Source organism: Bombus huntii, chromosome 18, assembly GCF_024542735.1.
Source record: "Bombus huntii isolate Logan2020A chromosome 18, iyBomHunt1.1, whole genome shotgun sequence".
NCBI lineage: Eukaryota > Metazoa > Arthropoda > Insecta > Hymenoptera > Apidae > Bombus > Bombus huntii.
Window position 1 is genome coordinate 2,383,284 of NC_066255.1, and position 21,675 is coordinate 2,404,958.

General features: G+C 39.4%; 3 protein-coding genes across 6 annotated transcripts in view; 1 reads left to right on the top strand and 2 right to left on the bottom strand.

The window, feature by feature from the left end:
* On the bottom strand, positions 1 to 2,673 carry LOC126875309 (uncharacterized). Its single transcript, XM_050638158.1, has one exon. The coding sequence runs from the start codon at positions 2,573 to 2,575 to the stop codon at positions 245 to 247; it is 2,331 nt and encodes a 776-aa protein (XP_050494115.1). The 5' UTR covers positions 2,576 to 2,673; the 3' UTR covers positions 1 to 244.
* A 1,585-nt stretch (positions 2,674 to 4,258) lies between these two features.
* LOC126875306 (ionotropic receptor 25a) lies at positions 4,259 to 15,672 on the bottom strand. Of its 3 annotated transcripts, none has more exons than XM_050638148.1 (16): positions 14,969 to 15,672; positions 13,760 to 13,912; positions 13,029 to 13,232; positions 12,787 to 12,953; positions 12,326 to 12,517; positions 12,075 to 12,242; positions 11,810 to 12,004; positions 11,509 to 11,730; positions 11,171 to 11,270; positions 10,798 to 10,975; positions 10,433 to 10,616; positions 10,231 to 10,352; positions 5,652 to 5,799; positions 5,409 to 5,578; positions 5,130 to 5,251; positions 4,259 to 4,899 (listed from the first exon to the last, which is right to left on the bottom strand). In XM_050638148.1, exons 1-16 carry the CDS (start codon positions 15,051 to 15,053, stop codon positions 4,625 to 4,627), a joined length of 2,685 nt encoding a protein of 894 aa, XP_050494105.1. In that variant the 5' UTR covers positions 15,054 to 15,672; the 3' UTR covers positions 4,259 to 4,624. The 3 variants fall into 3 exon arrangements, with proteins under 3 accessions (XP_050494105.1, XP_050494107.1, XP_050494106.1); XM_050638150.1 differs by lacking the exon at positions 14,969 to 15,672 and adding an exon at positions 14,129 to 14,449 and having other exon boundaries at positions 13,029 to 13,212; XM_050638149.1 differs by lacking the exon at positions 14,969 to 15,672 and adding an exon at positions 14,129 to 14,448.
* Positions 15,673 to 17,514: 1,842 nt separating this feature from the next.
* Positions 17,515 to 21,675, top strand: part of LOC126875318 (uncharacterized) — a 71,398-nt gene continuing 67,237 nt past the window's right edge. The window contains exon 1 of one of the 2 annotated variants that reach the window (XM_050638179.1): positions 17,515 to 20,868. In XM_050638179.1, coding sequence (XP_050494136.1) covers positions 20,775 to 20,868 — 94 coding nt within the window. In that variant the 5' untranslated portion in view covers positions 17,515 to 20,774. The remainder of the gene's footprint in view (positions 20,869 to 21,675) is intronic. The other variant, XM_050638177.1, reaches the window with a different exon arrangement.

Below are 21,675 nucleotides of genomic sequence, written 5' to 3' on the forward strand. Positions count from 1 at the left end.
TTAAACAAGAAGAAATTTAATTACAAACCATATAACAATTCAGTACCACTTATATACTAAATAACTTTACGATGGAAGTAAAATATAAACGATTAAAAAATATTATATTTTTATCAATTAAAATACCCCTAGCGACCTTTAGATCCGAGTTTCGTATATGAACTTTAATTCTATTTTTAATCGAAGAGTTCTACAAGCGATTAAGCATCGTCAAATCTATCAAGAAGATACAAAAACAACATCTTTAAATCCCCTTACTCGCTACGATCTTATCAAACTCTTCTTCGTGTTCGGAAGTACTCAGCATGTACGCCGGAAGTGTGAATCCAAGAACCTTATCAAACACAGGTTTAGTCTCTGCTGCGAATTCGTAAGGTTCAACCTCCTTGGATCTTTCAACCTCTCCAGAATCCTTCTCCTTGTCTGCTTGTTCTCGTTTTACGTATGCTCCTTCACTTGCGGCAGCTTCTGGTTCGATAGGAAGATCATGCAGAAGATGTTGGGCGATGATTGACCTGGGAACCTTTTTGGTAGGCTCTACATGGTATTCTTTCCCTTCTCGATAATCCGATTTATCGACAGATGGTTCTTCAGAAGTTACAAAAGCGCACTCTTCCTTTTGGAAACCTTTTTCGTCGACACATTGGTAGCAAGTCATTTTGTCACGCATCAACTTCTTACAATTGGAACGATCTTCCTTCTGGAACTCCTGAAGAACCTTCTGAATCTCTGCCTTCTTCTTGAACGCATCGTAGAAGCCTACGTCGCTTTTCTTTAAAGCAGATTTCGCTGATTCCTCTTTTGCTTCCGATTGCCTTGTCTGATCAGAAACCGAAAATTCGTCTTTGATATCGCTGTCGGTAACGTAGGGCATCTTCTTAGAAGAATAATCATAGCCTGGACTTTCGTAAGGCTCCTTGGATTCTTTCTTCTCGGATCCGTCGTAAGATTTGTCTTTTGATTCAGTTGGGCTACCAAATGATTTAGATTTCGAATACGAATAACTCTTGTCATTTGGTAGATACTTGTATGAACATTGTTCAGAGTTACTTCCGGTCTTCGGGTCTTTACAGACCTTGCAAGTCATAGAATCCTTTTGAACCTCTTTGCAATGACTTGGTTCGATGCTTTCAGCCACTCTTTCTGACTCTGATTTAGATCTTTCATAGCCAGATAAAGATTCATCCTCGTCAGAGGCGGACTTAGTTTCCTGAGAACCACCCTGGCCATAATTCGACTTGGATTCGTCGCCTTTGAAGTAAGAACTCGATGGAGCGGACTGACTTTTCTCGTAGTAACTTTCAGGAATAGTATAGTCTTTGCTGTAATCCTCAGGTTCGCTTCGTGATTCCTCAGGTTCACTTCGTGATTCCTCAGACGACTTGTCTTCTTTGTCACTAGCATCTCTCTTATCGTTATTTCCGGAAGAACTGTCAGGGTATCCAAAGCTTCTTGATTTACTATATTTATAGACCTTGTCATCTGGCTCATAAGTATACGAGCATCTCTCGTAATTTCCACCTGTTTTGGGATCTTTACAGATAGTACAAGTCTTCGTGCCCTTTTGCACCTTCTTGCAATTATCAGACGAGTCCTTGGTTTCTTCGAGAGATTTTCCCTCTGGTTCTTCCTTATCGACGTAACCGAAACGTTCCTTAACCGGTTTATTTGCCGAATATTCTTTGTCATATCTCTTTCCGTCCTTATTATCATTCTTCTCAGCTTCAGTGTTCTTAAATGTCTCGGGATTCTTATGTGAGCTAGATTTACTATAAGCGTATCTCTTCTCATTAGGCTGTCGAACATACGAACATTGTTCGTACTTTGCATTGCTCTTGGTATCCTTACACACCATGCACACCATGGAATCCTTCACCACTTTCTCGCATTTTTCATCTTTATTTTTATACTCTGCCGGAACATCATCCGTGGCGTCGGAGAAAATCTTCTCGTTAAATCTGTACGGATTATCGTGTCTTCCGTAATCACCGGAATTTTTAAAACCAGAAAAAGCTTCTTCAGAGTTGGATCTCCTACTTCTGAACACTGAAGGTGGCACTGCTATCTTTTCCACGTTGCTAGAATCGGTCAATGGCTGAGAATGATAGGAGCATTGCTCGTAAGTGGCGCCACTTTTCGGATTCTTACATTTGTAACAGACCATGCTATTCTTCGCGTCGCTGTTCTTATTAACTTGTTTCTTCCTGATCTCCTGACAATACGGAACACCGGATTTCATCACCATGTCCTTGTACTTTTGCGAATCTTTGTTCGTTATGGTGTAAAACGGTGATATCACTTTCTTGAAGTTCTTGTTCTCCGTGGGGACTTTCTTAGTGGCGGAACTCGAGTACCATTCTCTAGGCTTGTCGAAAGACTCGGCAGAATCCAACGAACGGTGCTTCTTTCTGGACTCTAAGAAACGACTGTAAGATGACGAGTGGTCTGAAGAGGCGGATTCATTAGGAATCTCGCGATTTGCGCGAATCCATGGGTAATCGTCGACGTATAAGGCTTTGTAGAATTCGGCATTTGCTAACACGCAGAAGATCGTCAGCGTAAGATACATCTGCATCAGAAAAGATTAATTTCAATCTATTTCAATCTTCTTATATAAAAGCATGTGTTTGCTTTTTTCTTTAATAAATCATATTCATTTTCCGAAAAATGGTAGAAACCAGGATAAATATTACTAGTAAAAATGTTCACGAAACATACAGTAAAAAGTATAGGTAACCGGAATTTTTTTTATTAAAAGATATTTAAAAATTTCAAAGTTTGACTAAATACCGATTAACAGCGGTCAATTCTATGAAACATTGAAACAAAGTTATTCGAAAAATCATGTCTATTGGGTTGGCAACTCGGTGATTGCGGATTTTGTCATTACCACCTAATGATAATATTATTTGGTTGGTAACCCAATAATAGAATTTGGCTATTTATGCTATTAGTAAAAAATCCAATAAAAAGTGTAAAGAACAGAGAATGTATTTATTAAGAGATATTAAAAGGCTTCGAAATCTGAAACAATGAAGTAAACAATTAAATATTGACTAACAAAATTTCAATGTACGACTCATTCAGATAATCTTGAACAATAATAAGATGCGACTATTCCATTGCGAATAAATAACTATAAAGGCGATGTTACCAGAAACATTCCACCAAGGCGTGGAGAATTGAACTTGTAGAAGGGCATGGTGCGAGATATCGCCGATCGTGGACACTTATTGCGTTTCCGGTTCCGGTTCGGCGAGCCACATCACTTTCCCATGAAATGATCTCGCCTGCGCGTGGAAAGCCTTTATATCGACTTGCTGATCCAAAAGATCAGCACCCCACCTTTTGATTTCGCGAAACACAAACTATCTCCGGACTCGGTGAACGTTGCTTGTCGACCAGAATGATTTGAATCAGCGAGCGTAAAGCAGTGGCGGACGCTGTTTGCTCGTCCGTGGCCACTGGTTGATCATTTTTGTCTCGTTAAAAGCAAGAAAAATCGTAGCGAGGCACACGAATGCGTTAGTTTTTATTTCTCACCAGGAAGATGCTCGAAATTGTGTCGACGATTAAGTTTTACAAAGGCTATTAATATTTTTTGCTGTTTTTCTGTTGTATTTTTTGGTAAACTATTGTTCTTAAACTATTCTACGTTTAATAATATCTTAGTATTATTCTTACAGTAGAATGATGTTAAATATTTATTAAGATATTTTATAGATATTTTATTATAAATTTATAACTTAACTTAAAAGGTTAGAAAAGCTTCAAATATTTCAATATATTTGGAAAATGAAATATACCAAATACGATACCATTTTAATTAACAAGGACAGTAATATACATAGACCATGTTTATAATCATAGATAATATCGTTTATCATATAACTAAATATTATTTTAATAGTCGCGGTTTATTTGCTGAATGGATTCATAAATTGGATATGTTTAGATTTATCTCGTAGACCAATTCAGGGAATATATCTGTCACAGCGGTAGAATGTTACGAATCGAAGCGACACAGCCGACCGATCGCTAACTGCTCACTTTCATTTATGCAATTCCGTTACCGCAGTTGGTAAAAAATGTCGCGATGGACAATAACCTGCAAGTGGTATCGATTTAAGAGGCATCGTTGGGAAAAACATCCTCAGGTATTGGTATATTTTTACCGGGAAATCGCCGATTCTTTCTCTCGTAATTGATGCACTTGGTGCATGAAGAACAATTTGGAAAATGAAAAATTTTCAAAACATATAAAAAATATTCTTAATTGTTTATTCACGTGACTACAAGCTGCTAGTACAGAGTTAATTAAAACGAAAGTGAAATATCTTTTAATACAATCGATCGATTTACGATTGTTTCCGGGGCTCGCGAGAGGCGTAAAGAATCGACAAATATTGCAAAACAGTGAAGGATACTGGTTCTTGTAAAACTACGTTTTCTAGCTAGAAACTTTATTTTCACTCTCGTTTTACGTTGCCATCGTTTCTTATTCAAATTATTATCGAATCTAAATTGTCATTCGAGTACAGAACGATTTGACCGTGTGTACAAGAAGATTTCCGTACATTATAAGCTCTATTCTAAATCATGTTAATTTACTCTATGAAGTTTTTCATTCTTTGAAAGTGAAATTGCGAGGGTACACGGAAATGTGAGACACGCGGGGAGGATTCATCGTTTTCTCGAAAAACGCATTGGTCGGCGCAGGTTTCATTTGCAATTTCGAGGCCAACTTCTGCATAATCAGCTTCTCGTTGTCGATGGTTTTCACTTTCTTTTTATCTTTTTGTTTGTCTTGTGTGTTTCGTTTTCGATAGTAAAACACTTCTCCTGCTAACGTGATCATCGCTAGAGCGAGACCAAAAAGAGTTGCGATGAACACTCCACCTGAAAACACGTGGAATTGTTTGATTAAATTATCATGTACATTTAATTATATTATACATTACTATTATTATATTTTTTAGATAAAATTCTTTGAAGTTTGGATATAAAATATTCAACCTTTCTGTTTTATTTATTCAGAAAATTGCTATTTAGTAAATATTAAGCTATCTTCACATTTCAAGTATTCAACATTTTGAATTATTAAAATATTTTAGTTCATAACAACTCACCCAAACTCTCCAATGTTATTCCCTCGTTGTCATCAGAATTCTGACACTGAGCTTTCAACGATTGATTCCAATACTTAGATGCCAACATTTCAAAGTATCTGTCCTTTTGCAAATCTAGAATTCTACAACAAGTCAATTGATATAAATAGGATAGAAACCTATAATTATATAAATTATAGGATTAGTTAGGATAGGTAAGGTTAGTACAAACTCATCAGGATAGATTAGTACAAACTCATCAAGATGGGTTATTACACTCTCATTGATACAAAAACATACTTTCTGCTTATTTCTTCCTGCAAATGGCTTCCCTGTTGAACAGCAATTGCATAAGGCTGTTCCGCAAACACTTCCCCAACCTCAGTCAGGTTGCAATTCCTCGTTACCTCATACTTTATCTCCGATGAATCGTGGATGAAAGCGAATTCTGCATTTTCGCTTTCTATCACCTGAAACGGCGCAAAAGACGATGGCTTTGTTCACCGATTTGCCTGGCACGAGCAACTGATCGTCAACGCATACCTTTTGAAAACCCTCTCTGGAATTTACAACAGGGCCGACCTGCGTAATAGCTTGCAATATGTGGCCGTATTGTTCCTTGATTGGATAGTCCCAAACTCGATACTCTACTTGGTCGCTGGTACTGTTTAACGTGATTTCTTTCCATACCCTAATTGTGAAATAAAATTGGGAAAAATTAGAGCAGATTTATGGGAAGAATAAATATGATTAATTTGTAAATTTCAATATTTGAAATGTTATTAATTCGTTCGACACCAGTGATCCAAACATTAAATCACGAAAGATTAATAGAATCTTTCTTGTAACATTCTTTGTCATAGGATTGTTTCCAATGGCCGAGAACTCACCGTCTGTATCGTTTGTAAAAATTTATGTCGTCAGTCGATTCACCGATTTGTGACTAAAGAAGTCATCGGAATGGAATCTATTCAGAACAAAGTGTCCAAAGCATGAAATGGTCGTTGATTGTAAAATCAACTAAAAAATGAATAACATAAATAATAAATATTGTAGTATTGTAGCCCTGTCCTGGAATATAATACATGTAACATAACCTTCAATAACAGAGTCCACTTGGCCATTGCAGACAATAATACTGTTTCAGCATAATCGTACGTATTGTCAATTTACTAATCTACTGATTGTCTAATCTACCTTGTTTGGAAAAGTCCAAATTGCCCACCTGTTTGCCAAGCTGTGAACCTTACAATGCGGACCTCATTAAGAGGTTAAGAACACCTTAACACTTAGCCAACTGAATAGGGAGATTTTATGAAGGACAAATAATCACTTTTTTTATTTTTATAAAGTACAGTATGTAATAAAATGCACGAATTTGGTGGTGTTAAAATGAATGAAAAAGTTACACTATCAATTATGACTAAATAAAGTTATAATCGAACGATACCACACTATAAAAAAATATTAAAATGCATCATTAATTTAAAACGTTCAAGTCGTGTTACTTATCTTTAGTCATCTTTAATGTTTTTAATTTTACCTATATTTTTTATACTTTTAATTTGATGTTTTGTAAAAACAATATGTAAAATCGTTAAATAAAGTCATTACCGCAAATATAATTAACCACTTAAATCATTTTTAGGCTTCTTTTTCAAATAGTGAATAATAGTCCTCGATGGTGTAGGTTGGGTAGGTCAGGTCAAAAGTAAACAGCTGACAACACCATATACGGCCACGAAAATCCGCAATAAACCATGGAAAACTGGGGGAAAATTAGTATATAAGGACGAGACAAAACTTCTGCTGGCATCCATCGCCATGAGAACGTAAATCTCTTCGTGCATACTAAAAAGTACAAGTAAACAAGCAAACCATTCTAATACTCGATATAGTTAATTTACCTCCACCTTGAGCGTTAATCTCGTTGAAGGTGATATCAACCGACCGTCATTTAACTTCGAGTAGGATATCTGTGTCGTTGGAGGAAGCAACAGTTTGGAGGAAAACAAGATCGTTAGACAAATAACATCAACGTGAGTGCCATCTTGGGGAAAGAACTAGCTTCATCGCAAAATACACCGCACACAACATCCCCATGCAAGATAACCTACGTCAACAAACAGTCGGGAGAAGTATTGTCAGTCTTTGGTTACAGGTGCTTTCCTCTGCGTCTATTTATCGCCACATTCTATTTATCACTACACAAACAAACAGGGACAGCTCTCCATCGGAATACACCGATCACAGTCAATACAAGAGTCACCTTCGGGAAGAAAATATTATACCTTTATCGCGAAATATACCGTCAATATCTCGCTGCACAGCAGACGAAGTATCAATTCGTTTGAAACATAAACATAAGTCATATGTTTGTTGAGTCACCTCTCCCTTGCAAACTGCTTAAAGTTATCATATCGAAACTCACGCGCGTACACCATGGCCTCCAATCAAGAAGGACGCATAAGAAAATTGTAAATGGAACGAAAATTATTCAAGGAAGAATTAGAAGCATTTCAAGAGGTACTTGATAAATATGAGGAAGGAGGATCAGTAACCGTCATTCAATACCAGGTATTTAGAGGCAGAATATGCTACGTTTAGGAAAAATCAAAGCGAATTAAACGAGATAGACGAGGACCAAACACAAGATGAACGCCTTGCCCTAAAATATAAATTCTTGGAAAGTAAAACACGCGCTACTGATATAATTGAGATCGCTAAACGGCGGACCGACAATGATGTTGCATTAAATTCAATAAAGTTGCCTAAAATTCAACTACCTTCTTTTTCGGGATCATAGTACACGAGAATTCGCGTATTGACGACTGTAAGAGATTAATATATCTCCGCTTTTGCTTAACACAGGAAGCGGCTATTGCCATAGCGTCGTTGGAAAATACAGCCATGAATTATCCTATAGTATGGGAAATTTTGGAGAAACAATACAATCAACTTGGAAAAATCGTGGCCAACCATTTGAAAGTATTGTTCGACGTCTCTTCTTTACAGCGGCCATCTTACCAAGGTATACAATTCTATTTAAACAAATTATAAAGCATTGCAATCACTCAATCAGCCAACCGCGGATACCGTGTTACTATATTTGTTTACATCGAAGCTAGATCACGACACACAGTTACGATGGAAGGAACACATCACACGGACAGACCACACAACCTTTCCAAACGTCGGACAACTGTTCGACTTTTTACACAGTCGCTGCAACGTGTTAGAAGCTATAGGCTTAACATATCAAACACCATCACGCCCTACTATCCGTCCGTGTAGTTTACGTATCATGAGCCAAGGCGGTATGTGCAAACGGATGCCAAAATCTCCGATCATGTGAAATTTTTTAACGGATCTCAGACAACACGAAATCGCAAAAAATTGTTGTCTATGTCAGTAGAAAAATCTCTGTTTGTTGTTTACGTAGCACACATTCCGTGACAGAATGTACATCTGGTAGTTGCAAGTTATGCCGTAAATGGCACCACACTCTCCTACATTCGGATATAGATAAATCATGGCGGCCAACTTAAACTAATCTAACAAGTCACGCATCTAAGATATTTCCAAACGTCGTTTTGTCTACGGACCTTATAAACATCAGTGATCAAACCGGAAAAATGCAACAGTGCAGAGTCTTGTTAGACTCAACGCTCAACGTCCTTTCACAAACTACGTCATCCTGCATGAGCAATTAGAAACTAGAACGAGTCCTAGAAGCTCGAAAGAACTCGCAACACTATCAAGGACATTTTAAAGGCGTACGATCGAAGTTCGCCTGAAGATCGGATTACGAAGATATTTTGAAGACTACCGATCAGTAGAATCATTCCTTGTCTCCCAACGACAAACTCGACAGGAATGATGGGGCAGCATGCTCCTTGAACAGTTCCAGCACAGTGACACTTCACGGGAACAAAATAAAATTAATGCTGGTCAAATCAGAGAGCAACAATCCCCTGACACCCGAGTTAAAGCAGGGTAGTCCGTTTCCTTAATTAGTAGGAACAATCCAACAACGAATAAATATCGATACAGTGAACCAGGATGGCTACAAACGTCAGTAGGTATAAATTCCAATGAACTGCGTCCAATCGACTGGGAAGAATAGGAAGAAACAGAAAGACGGCTCAGGTCTCGTCTTCCGTGGATAATCTGGCGCCAAGGGACACATGCCAAGCCAGTACAATTACCACAGCTCAGAACCAAGGTGCCCAACGACACTTCCTGGGCAGTGGATTCCAGCGGTGAATTTATTAGCAACGAAGAGAATGATTGCTATCCGGATTGCTTAAAATACATACAGAAAATCATTGAATTGAACGTTGGCATCTACAAAATTTAGCACTTATCATTAGTACTTTATCTCAAGGGAAAGCAATAAAATCTAACTAGCATTTGAAACAACTTGCAATATTGGATTGGATTTTAAAGAAGGTCAACATTGAAATTGATAAGTGTAAATATACACGAGACGGTCTACTCGAGGAAATCAGAACCTTTAGAAATACAACAAACCAGAACATACCAGTAGAATACATAGAGCAATTAGAAAATAAGATAGTTTGTACACAATTGCATTCTGCTAAATCTGCATCTTTTCCGAATGTGTGTAATTACACACTTCATCATTACAGACAACTTTTGAACGTGCCCGTTTAAAGGAGGCGGTATGTTTGGGATTTCGAGTGGCCGTCTGTTTATGACTCGAACAATACACCTACCTTGTGTGGAAAAGTCCGAATTGCCTACCTACCTGAGCTGTAAATCTTACGGATGCGGACCTCATTAAGAGGCTAAAAACACCTTCAGTGCCCGATGGGGTCAGGTCTAGGGTAAACAGCTGACAATACCAGATGATATACGGCTACGAGAGTCCACAATAAACAGTGGTAAACCCGGGGACGGAAAGTCAACACATAAGGACGAGACAAAGCTTCTGCTGACTGTATACTAACAAGTGCAAATAAACAAGTAAACCATACTAATACTCGATATATTTAATTTACCTCCACCTTGAACGATAATCTCGTCCAAGGTTACCTATATCAACCGATCGCCATTTAGTTGAGAATTCGCAACACAGGGATCCAAAGTTCAGACTCACGTGTACAACTTATCCTCTGCATTCTTCATATTCATGAAGTACTGATGTACCGCAGAATTAGCCACCACGGTGTAATTGATTCTTGACTGCCTCGCTAATTGCTCCAAAGATTGCACAGGAGACTGGAACAAAATGCGTATTTAACTATCATCTTCTAAAGTATGTGCGAAATTTTCTAAATCCATTTACAAAACTTATGCACCTGCATTCTTTCCACAGTAAGGAAAGCAGCCAGATTAGCGGTGAACGTGGCGAGCATTAGGACAACAAACAGCCAGTAAGCGGCCACTAATGTTCTGCTCGATAATGCTTTAGGAGCTTCGCCGCCACCCTGGGGTGTAAAAGACGTCAAAGCGAACCAGAAACTCTCTTTCAACGTGAATTCCCTAAATACAGGACATTGATCCTATTGAAGCACTATTTTTGACAATTTCTTTACCTTCCCGAGACGTATTGACGTATTATAACAGCATACAATAAAAGAATCGTTAAGGGCAATTTCCCGAAATCTAAATCTAAATGTCCCTTAATGAGTCTTCGAAACTAGGCTTGCAGTACAGTTCTTACCGACAAGGATATGGATAGAGTCGTTTATTATTTCTGGCACTGTACGGAGAATACTTGTCGAGTATCCAAATCATGATGCCAGTTAACGTTAGTGCCCCGACGATGCTTAACCATACCTCGACTTTCAGTACTGTCATGAATTTGAAGAGAGACGGCTTGCGCACAGGTTTCCTCATCACTTGGAATGAAAAATTATTACATAATATGTATTTACGTAGATTAAAAACATAATGTGAGTTTAAGTATAATAATAGTGAACGTAATAGTATAGTACATAGTGTCTATACATAACACAAAATAGTATAGTGTAACATAATAACATGAGTGTAAAATATAAAACGTTTTTTAAATATTTTAAATAGAAACTTTTTACCAATTAATATGCCAGATTGTTCAAAGTATGGGGCGACGAAATCGATCACTTCCTCACGTTCTGAAGTCATTGTCAATGATGCAACTACCATGTCTGTTTCCTGGAAAACAAAATAAATGTCTGTAATAAGAACAAGTTTCTAACAATAAGTTTGTTAAATAATAAAAAGTAAAATCAAATGTCACCAAGAGGAATCACACAGTTTGTATCATTAGAAAGGTCTAAACAGATAAAATTTTCTACAAACAAGATTAAATGGTTGCAGAATTACAGGCACTATCAAGTTTAGTATACAAGTACTTCAACAGAGTTTAACATCCTTCTTACATACTTCTTACCCCTTTAACAAGGTCACCAATCAAGCCATCCCATTGTCCATTAGATAATTTCTTCCCAAATTGATGATCCTGCGGTACAACGAGATCATAATCGAATTCCATCTCTTCGGATAATTTCTTTACAAAATCCACGCAATAGCCGTCCCACATATCATTTCCGTTCTCATCCTTCATGATTTTTCCAGTTACTGGATCCAATCTGGGAACGGTCCAAGGCACTGACTAATGCAATTGTAATACTTGCATTAATTAAAGTTGTCAAAATTATGGTGATGCAAACATCGTAATGAGTGTCAATTACAGGAGCAGTTCCGATTCGGAAGAATCTTCTAGCGGGCTTTATCTTGTTTTTCTCAGCTTCTTTGATTTTACCATGCCTCGTCCAAGTGGCCAGCGGCTCCAAAATCCCATTAAACTCCTCCAACTCAATTTCGGCTTTGTAAGTGATCATTCCTTTCTCTGACCAGTACTCGAACGTGTCGTTACCTCCTAATTTCTGTCACAACATTTTTCCGTCAACCTTCAGTTCCTTCTGAGAATCATCGAACAACTGAAATTTAACTTACCGCTAGTATATTATTGTTAAATGCCTCAGACGTGAGATTCGAAGCTTGACTCGTGTTTGGCGAAGGGCATCGGCCAGTTTTTGGTTCCACGCTGATGCCAGACGCCTGCAGGTCGCTCATTAAACTCACTATCAGGCCTACTAATCTTTTAAAGTAATGTGCAAATATCTAGAAACATGGGAAGGTACGAAAAGAGCACGTGAATCGTTTGAATCGAGAAATACTATACGCGATAAAAAATGTCTAGATACTTGAACATCAGAGGGACAAGTGCAAGCCGGTTCACCGATTAGTCTGCAGCAAATATCCTTCTTCATCGATAGAATAGTAATTGAAACATCCAACTGATGTTCTCCGTTGATATATTTAAAGGTCTCGTAATTATTGTCAGTGAACACCAAGTTCCATACTCCATTTCTCGTGACCAGTCCTCCTTGCATGGCCTAAATTTCATAACCAAAGTAAATTTACAAGCTAAGTTTTTATACTGAATCGTTCAACCTGTTAACCTGCTCATTCCTTGTCCAATCAATCTTTAAAATCTTAATTCGATTTTAATCCTTACAAGTATACGAAAAATAAAACAACAACTAAAGGAAACTGAGCGATCTTTAAATAGAATTAGTAAATTGAATTAAAACTACTAAAGGTTCAATAGACAGGTTAGCGTGTTTTCTCCGATTAACAGGTTAAAAGATTTTCTAGGAATCACCGTTCTGAAGAAATCCTCCATCTTGGCTGTGCTCGCGTAGATCGCGTAATAAGATGGCGATGGTCTCATGCTCCTAATCTTTGACACTGTCTTCTCCGTGAACTCGTCGATCACCACCAGTCTTATGATCGAATTCCCAATTAAATAGTAGAGACTCTGATTCAATTCTGCAAAGGGGTATGAATCAGTTTTCAAACATCTGACACGAAATGAAAAACGATCGAAGGTTGATATGAAGGTACCCCTTTCATCTTCGAAGATCAGGCTCACGTCCGTGGCGTTTTTCAACATCAAAAGATCGTCGATTGCTTGGATGTACGGGTTTATATTGCTATCGCCCCGTTTGTATATTATTCCGTTCTCGTCGGCCAAGTTTCGTAGGCGATCCCAACCAGTCCAGGTCATGTCGAGTATGATACTGATTCCCTTAAATAAGGCAGCACATACTGCAAGTTGATTTTAACGAAACGAAAATAAGAATGAAGCGCGATCATGTCGGAGAAGCTCGTCGGTGTTGCACAGCTATCATCGATAGATCGATCAAAAGGATGCAAAGCGTATGAGAATTAGTCACGAATAAAATTATCTTCCATTGTTTCTTATTTTCTTTCAAGAAAACAATTTTCATCGTGGAGTCTTACATGTCTAATATCGTTAATTTTAAAGCATTGAAGAGTGAAGAAATTTGTAAGCTATTTGTAAATTGCTTGAAAATTAGCCAGAAATTAAATTAACAATAATAAATTTTTATAGCGAAATATAGTATGTCTGGAACAATTAAGTTTTGCAATATTAAGGGATAAATCTATTTTTAAGCAAATTGGAATTTTCGTTAAATTCCTTATATGAATATTTGCGATAAAATTAGCAATTAAGCTTTGAAATCGCTCATTACAACTTGCAGAGATCGCTATCGATTGGAACTGTGGTCGTGAAAGCTGTGAAAACTGCACGACACATTTTGCTTCTTAACCTCTCTCGTAACTGCTGTCTACGTTGGCACGATCCACTTGCACTGTGGAAATATGGACGGCGATGATGTTTTCACCAAAATTCTTTTCTGCTTGAGGTACAGCATCGTTCAGAATGCTTAGTATCGCCTTATCTGGTTCCTCTATTACTATCACTGTACAAAAAAAATAAGAAGATCACTACAGTGTAAATTAATTTAAACAAGAAATCTCTCAAAGACTTTTCACATTCGCTATTTTTTTTTTTAAATTAAGTTAGCTACATTAATTCGTAGTAAGATATCCTACATATATTTTTACATATACAAGGAAAGGAGCTGTTTTTAAAAGAGTACATATTATAATGTCATCGTTTTACGTGACATATTTACCTCGCTATTGATATTCATTATTGTATTGCTTCATATGGTTTCGTTTCAGTAGATAGAATCTAATCGTGCAATAATCATCTATTATGCTGTAAGTTGCTATTCTTCATGTAGGAAAAGTTTCATTAAGCTAATATAATTTCTTCCCTCGTTGTTTGGAAAAAAGAGCGAAAAGTTACACCGCGTTTGTGTCATCTGAAGCAACGATCGTGCGACGATATCGCCATCTGTGTCGTTTTGTTACTTTTTCGGTCTCAATCATCGGTAATAGCTTTCGTCGAACTTCTTTCTATGTCAAGGACCAGGGACCAACCGTTCGAGTTGGCACAGAAGATACGGAAGGTATTAGTCAAACGTTTATCGCGTGAATAATTCAACAATGGTACAACTACTATCGATGTATCGAGAACGAAGCAGTTTCATGCGACCCAATCAATGTTTAACCAGTGTAACCGATGTATCTAATTTTCGTTAATATTTCATAACATTGCATTTGACAATAATTAACTCTAGCAGAGTAATTATGAATAACACTGTGCAGGATCGGCATTTCACTAAGAAGTAACGAACTGTAGCATTTGAGAATATTGTTTTAAGGAAATGAAAACGACTAAAGAAGAAAAAGTCAAAACAGTTTCAAATCATCTACTACCAATTTTTAAAGCTCTGTAAAACAAAAGTAAAAGAGTTTCATCTGATATTCCTTTTAAAAAATGACATCTCGAATCAACTTGTGAATCTTTTTCCAAAATAACTCCACGAAACCCATACGTCGTTCGAACGTTTCAATCCGTTTGAAAATTGCAAAGAAAATTTTCCAAAGCCATCGTAGACTAAACTTACACATGTTCATAGGTGTTAGAGAGATGGCAGGACCGAGGAACGAGGCAAGCAGGAACACACTCGCTGCTACCACAGTGGTCGACATGGCTCAGGAGAACCGACTTGGTGCCGGATGAACGAACAACCGTTGTCTTCCGCGTAGGCAAACAGGAGGATACCGTGGAAGACGACAACGACGCCTGCGCTCGCTCTCTACGACACCCGCTTATGAATATTACACCGTCGACTATCAAACTGTGGTCCTTGTTTTCCGTAAATTCACTTTCGTTACGTGGAAGCACGATGTCATATCCTGACACTCGTTTCTTCCACCTTAGTCATCGATTTATCGCTCAAGTTGACGACTGCCAAGGATTACTAACCTGAACATTGGCGATCGATGCATGACGTTGAATGCTACTCGACAATTGGGTTATTTAACAATATTCTCTTTTTTACTTAAATTCCTGGAGAATATTTGGGAGATGTATTAGGTTGGCAACTAAGTGATTACGGATTTTATCATTAGGTGGTAATGACAAAATCCGCAATCACTTAGTTGCCAACCTAATATTTCTTTCGGTACGATTATTGGAGAAATCTGATTTTGAAACTTATTGCTACTTAATAGACGAGGAAGATGATGAATTAGAAGATGTAGGAATTAGGTGATTTTTGAGATATTTAGGACCAAATATTTCTTCAAAAATGATTCCGAGGAATGCATTTTTACTTGTGATTCGAATAAACCTACCGATGGAAATTCAAAAATTATAATTGAATAAATGGTACTTAAATAAGTAAATAAAATTATAGAACGTCTTAGTGTACAATAATCTACGTCAAAGACTGCATTGAAAGGATAAATGTTAGGTTAGCAACTAAGTGATTGCGGTTTCTGTCATTAGGTGGTATTGACAAAATCCGCAATCACTTAGTTGCCAACCCAATAAATTCAAGGCAAATGTACAAAGTTATTTTATGTATAAAACAGCTTATAATTACGAAATGATAGAATCAACGGTGCATTAAAAGCACCGAGTACATTCGTTGGTTTGGTTTCCGTGCGCGTGAACCGTTTTTAGAATAGGAGAATAGAGAATAAATGATCGATACGCATATTATTGATTCAACGTACACGTAACAGTTGCTTCGTCCAGTAACATTTATGTAGGAAAAGCTCGCAATCAGGAATCGTTTACGCTAAAAACTGCAGTTTCCTAATCGATAATTGATTGTATCGCGTGCATACACTACCCCGTTCCTCAGCACCTGGAGTAGCGAAATTCGATCGGCGACATTCCCGTCTCGCTATTTTCGCGACCGCTGAACGATAAAGTTCCCTTTAACCGCGTGCCGACAAATCGCTTCATCGAACAATTCTTCGATTGAATCGCCGATCCAAAAGAAGGAAAAAAGAAAGAAAGAAAGAAATGAAGAAGAGAAGGAAGATGAGAATGAAGAAAAAAAAAAGAAAACAGAGCAGATGATAGAATCGAGTTTCTCGATCGGTGAATCTTGCCACGACGAACGTCACGTTTTCCCATTATCTATCAGTTCTGATCATGGTCTAAGGTTGATTAATTTCCATGGTTGAGGAAACCTGTGAATCGATGGTGCGCGGTCACAAAGAATAATGACGCAAGGATCGAGATTGCTCCGCAGATGTTCCCTGACTGAGGCGAGAGGCCAGCTGGGGCGAAATGCTTCAATAGTCTCGCACTATTTTTAAATATATTTCAGATGTCGTTTATGCGAACGCAATCTCAAAGAACCTGCCCCTGCGGCCTATTGTTTCTCATCGTTTCCATTTTTCTCTCCATAACGTTTGGAAAGTGGAGGTTTAATCTTATGGTATAAAGATTTGTTTAAAAATTCTGAAATAGAAATAAAACCGACAATTCACTTCCTTGCAAATTTATTATTCAATTGAATTTTACCAAATGATAAAATTTGTCATAGAAATTATAAGACAAGGCTGTTGAATTTCAAGCAACTAAGAGTTTTAATAATCATTTTTATTGTTAGAATACAATAAGCAATTAGGCATATTCGAAGCTATAGAAGAATGTTTTTTGTAATTAAGAGTACATTATATACATACATTAATTCTTTTCCCTGAAAATTTGTTTATTACGTATTATGGATTAAAAGAAGAAGAAAGCGCCACATCGCGTCTAATGGCTGAACTCTCTTGTCGCAGTTGTGCACATATCGTTGTTAGATGTCGCTTCATATACACACAATACATATATTAAAACATAATTCCGATTATCGTTCAATGTGTCCCTTTGAACTTTATGAATTGGCGTATTTTATTATCTTATATACTAGCTTGCACAATGGAATGCGAGATTTGTATAGCTACATTAAAATTAATACAACCAACTGAGAAATCTGATGAGAAGGGCAGATAAAACAGGAAACGATATCATCCTTCTATGTAAATAAACGTTAGTTTGTCGTCAAACATAGAAAGTTGTACATATTTCATGATGATCATCATTCGTTACTAACAAATTGTATTATTACTATTTTTTTTATTATTTGATTCGTTGTACTATAAAATATACTTAATTGCAAAAGAAACTTCACAGAAAGTTGTACGACCAAACAGGAAAGAAGATAGATCAAGATGTTTAATTTGAACCGTCATAACTGTATCCACGAATTACGCCTGCTTTCAACATTCCATGCTCGAGCGGATCTTAAAGAAATGTTTAAAAAATGCGAACAGAATGGCAATCGTAGCGGCAGCATTTCCTTCACTGACGTATCTTGCCGAAGAGGTTCGGTATATTTTTCTTGCATAATTTAGTTCACCAGACGCTGCAGTTCTTTTAATCGGCGCCAATTTTCGGCCTAAAATACTGCTCCAGTTACACGAAATATGGAACATGTAATCCGTTCACGATTTTTGTACTTCTGCACGCGTGCTCCGCAGACGCAAAATTTCTATACGAAAAAATCACGCGATAACCATTTTGTAATAAAAGCATATTATTATTGTCCATAAAGATTATTTTTTTTAGCCGCTCAAAAAGTTAAAATTTTATAAAATTGAAATTCGAATAGGACTTTCGTAGAAAGTAGAACTATGGTTGTAGACTTTACGAGAAAATTGGGACACGATAAGTTAAAATGTGTAACTCCGTTGTAATAGAAAGAGTATTTGCATAAATAGTACAATGATGCAAATGCGTTCATACGAGCGACTGATACACAATTTAACTACCGTTACGGGACACTCCGTGAAGAGAAGCGGTGTCGATCGAACGAAGGAAGGGAATGTGGAAAAGAGAGGAAGCGACAAAGGAAAACACGCGCAGAAGCGCGTGCATTAGAAACGAAACGCACGCGTCAAAACGTATTACAATTTCACGCACGAAAAGTTACACGAAAAAGTTCGTGGAACGCGATCCTGTACAACGGATTACATCCCATACGGAGAAAGGTGAGTCGCGGTAGTGTCATAGACGATTTCGCTGTAAGGGAAACGGTCGATAAACGAGTTATATTATCAACTGTTTTTCCCCGGATACGTACGTGTGAGAATGACGAATTCGGAAGGAAGTTACGCGGTGAAGATATCAAACGGTGAGGAAAGAAAGGAGGAAAGAATAGAATTTTATTCAAGAAGCGCTCTAATGCGGGAAGTACAGGCTCGGTGATTTCCGGATGCAATCGGTTGTTTCCGGTACGGACGCCCTCCCGAACTAAAACCATTCATTCGATGGAGAGCGAGAGACGAAGAATTGAACGAAGAAGGGGATAGGAAGGTGGTAGGTGGAAGCGAGAATCGACGGTGGAAAAAGGATGGAGAAAGCAAGCGAGCGAGTGAATGAGAGGCGAGTAGTGAGGAGGGCAAGAGGAAAGGAGAAGGAAAGCGGTTGAGCAGGGGATAGGGAAGGGAAGGAGAATACACGAGAGAGGTAGGCTCGGCTGATTCGAGAAGGCTGGCAGGCTGCTGGTAGGTGAGAGTAAGAAAGCGAGGGAGCATACTGGCTGGCAGAGGCAGAGGCAGACTGGCCGGCCGTGCGCTGTAGTTAACAGAGCTGCCAGCAAATCGGCAGCAGATGTGGTCAGTTAGTTCGGTGCTGTGTGCTCGTTCGGATCACAGTGTTTCTGTGGATTTCGATGCACCGACCGAATCCGCAGTCGATAGTAGCGACAATAGCCAGCGATCAGTTGCCGAGTGTGACCCTCGTCGTCGCGACACAACACGCCGTGTTCCAGAGAACCATGTAAGAGTGAAGGCACTGTAAAAGGCTTGGAGAATCGGTGACAAGTCGTGGCAAGGCGAAAAACGACTTGATTCAGCGGATACGATTTCGACGTGTACAGAGGATAGAAAGGAACGGAACAAGACGAGCAAGACAGGACAGGACAGGAGAGAACAGAACAAACAACAACGAGAGCAACGACAACTGTGTATCGAGGAAGAATCGCGAGGTAGAAAGAAGAGGAGAGAACAAATCGAATGGAACAGTCGGTCGCGCGCCAGCACCAAGAACGCAGTGATCGTCGTACCTGTACGTCGGTGGCCGAAGACTTGTCCGATTGAAACTCGGGTGTGATGTGGCAACGTTGCTGGTGGCTTGCGAGTGGAGGAGTCAGTCGTCGTTCGGCTGTTCTATCGTAGTCTGTGTATGACAGTGCAGTGTCGTTACCAATAGAACCGCGAGGGCCCGTCAGGGCCCACGAACACCGCGAATATCACCGCGATTCTCACCGCGGTCACGATGACATATCTAACAGGAGCAGCAACCAGTAGTAATACCACCATCATCGACGGGACAATCGTACAGATACATCTAACATTGCTACGATAGCGCATGTTCGCGTTTGTTGGTTATCGTCGTTGAAAAACAGCCGATGAAAGAGGAGAGAGTTTCCGTGACTCGTGGTTTAAGTAACAGTGTTTCGAAGCGTACGATCACGGCGTAACGCGCTTTTTCGTCGTACATACAAGTTTCGTTTGTCGAGTCGCAGCAACGAACAGCAGCAGCAGCAGCAGCAGCAGCAGGTTTTGGTTCCGAACCTTTATAGAAGTTCCTGAAGTGCGCGCGCGGGGTTTTACGCGTCTGCCACTCGAATGTCGAGAAACGAATGAGTGCGTGAATCGTGACAACATCGTGTCGAAGTGTACGGAGAGGAGTATCCTTAGAGAGAACGAGATAGAAACCGTCTCTCTTTCTCTCACATCCCATAGAGGCCGTGGTCGGACTTTACGCCGTCGTACGCGCTTCTCCCCTCTCCCCGTAATGGACTGTTTCTTTCTCCCTCTCTCTCGCTGAAGGCCAATTTATCTATCCCGTCTCTGTCTGAGTCTATACCATTCCTGTCTGTGCGCTGGCAGAGTTTTCACTGGCGCGACACGACACGGCACGGCACGGCACGCGCGCACACACGCTACCGACACGTAAACGAAAAACGAAACGAAACCGGCTGCTGTCCAGCCGAAACGGGAGTGTCAAACATCCGAGGAAAAATCACGGGCTATGGGAACAGTGTGTGCCATGAACTGAAAAAACAGTGCGCGACCGGTTGTCTCGTGCTTGGCCCCGTCGAAAGAGGATCTTGCATTTCATCCGGTGCGTGCTTGTGTATCCCTTTACACCAAAGGAGGAAGAGAGGTTAGGTTAGGCTAGGACTCCGCGTCACCCTTGGCCACACTCCGTCCTTCTCGCTCTTTCGTGCGATTCTCCTACCTCTCTTTTTCTGGCATACGGCCGAAGAGGAACGCGCAGACACGAGAGGCCAAACCGACTACGTACACACATTCACACATAGCCAGGACAATTGGGGAAAGAGGAGGAAAACACAAATGCCGATCGCTGGTGGAATTCTAGTCGCTGGAACCGCGGCTCATTGCTGGTCTTCCGCCGCTGGCATGCTTCGATTCCTCGCTAGACTCTCAGGTTAGCACGCAATCCATCTCTTCTATCCGCTGGACGGAACGTCGGAAACGTTTGACGGCCGCCTTGTCGATTATTTCTCGTTTCAACAAGGAAAAAGTCACGCCGCGCACGCCAGGGGAATCGCGACAGAGAAAAACTAACGACGATCGTCGTCGTGGTATCGTTGCCTACGAATCATTGGCATTCGCCAATAAGAATCATCGATAACAATTACCAATAAGAATTCTCGCGTTTGTAAGCTGTATACATAATGTTAAATCAATCGTTGCGAACTTTTGACGCATCTCGAATCGAGAAAATGTCGTTCTCGTTTCTCGGCTGTTTCACGCTATAAATATTATAGTGTATAGCGTATTATTACGTATGTACGTATGTATTCGTATTTCGTCTTTTTCCCTGCGCGTGTGCATGCCCATGTCTCTTTTCCAGCATCGACGACGCGTGCTTTAGTCACACTCTCTCTGCATCTCGGTAAAAATTTCGCTATTTTCTCGGTCCTTGTCTAGTCGGGTAGGCGGCTCGCCGCCGGGGAATCCGTGCGGTTTCGATTCCCAGACTTTCGAGTCAGTGCACCGCTACTGCTAGCTGTTAAATGGAAGCGTACAGCGGACGACGTAGACAGAATAAGAGGAACAAAAACGAGAGACGGCCCCGTGTAACCGCGGTATTATACGAGTTCGCGTGTATTCCGTGCAGAGAGGATTTGACGTATCGACTCGGATTTCCATAGCGTCGCATAAAATTAACCTTCCCCGCTTCTCACTACCAACCCCTTTTCCTCTCAAATCCAAATCGTCGATCGCTGTC

Excerpts from the sequence above, each read along its gene's own strand:
- LOC126875309 (XM_050638158.1), bottom strand. The coding sequence starts at position 2,575 with ATGCAGATGTATCTTACGCTGACGATCTTCTGCGTGTTAGCAAATGCC.
- LOC126875306 (XM_050638148.1), bottom strand. The coding sequence starts at position 15,053 with ATGTCGACCACTGTGGTAGCAGCGAGTGTGTTCCTGCTTGCCTCGTTC. Across the intron at positions 11,731-11,809 it reads TCCGAATCGGAACTGCTCCT|TCAGTGCCTTGGACCGTTCC; the intron begins GTAATTGACACT and ends CAATTGCATTAG. Across the intron at positions 5,800-10,230 it reads GCAGAGGATAAGTTGTACAC|GGTATGGAAAGAAATCACGT; the intron begins GTGAGTCTGAAC and ends TTTCACAATTAG.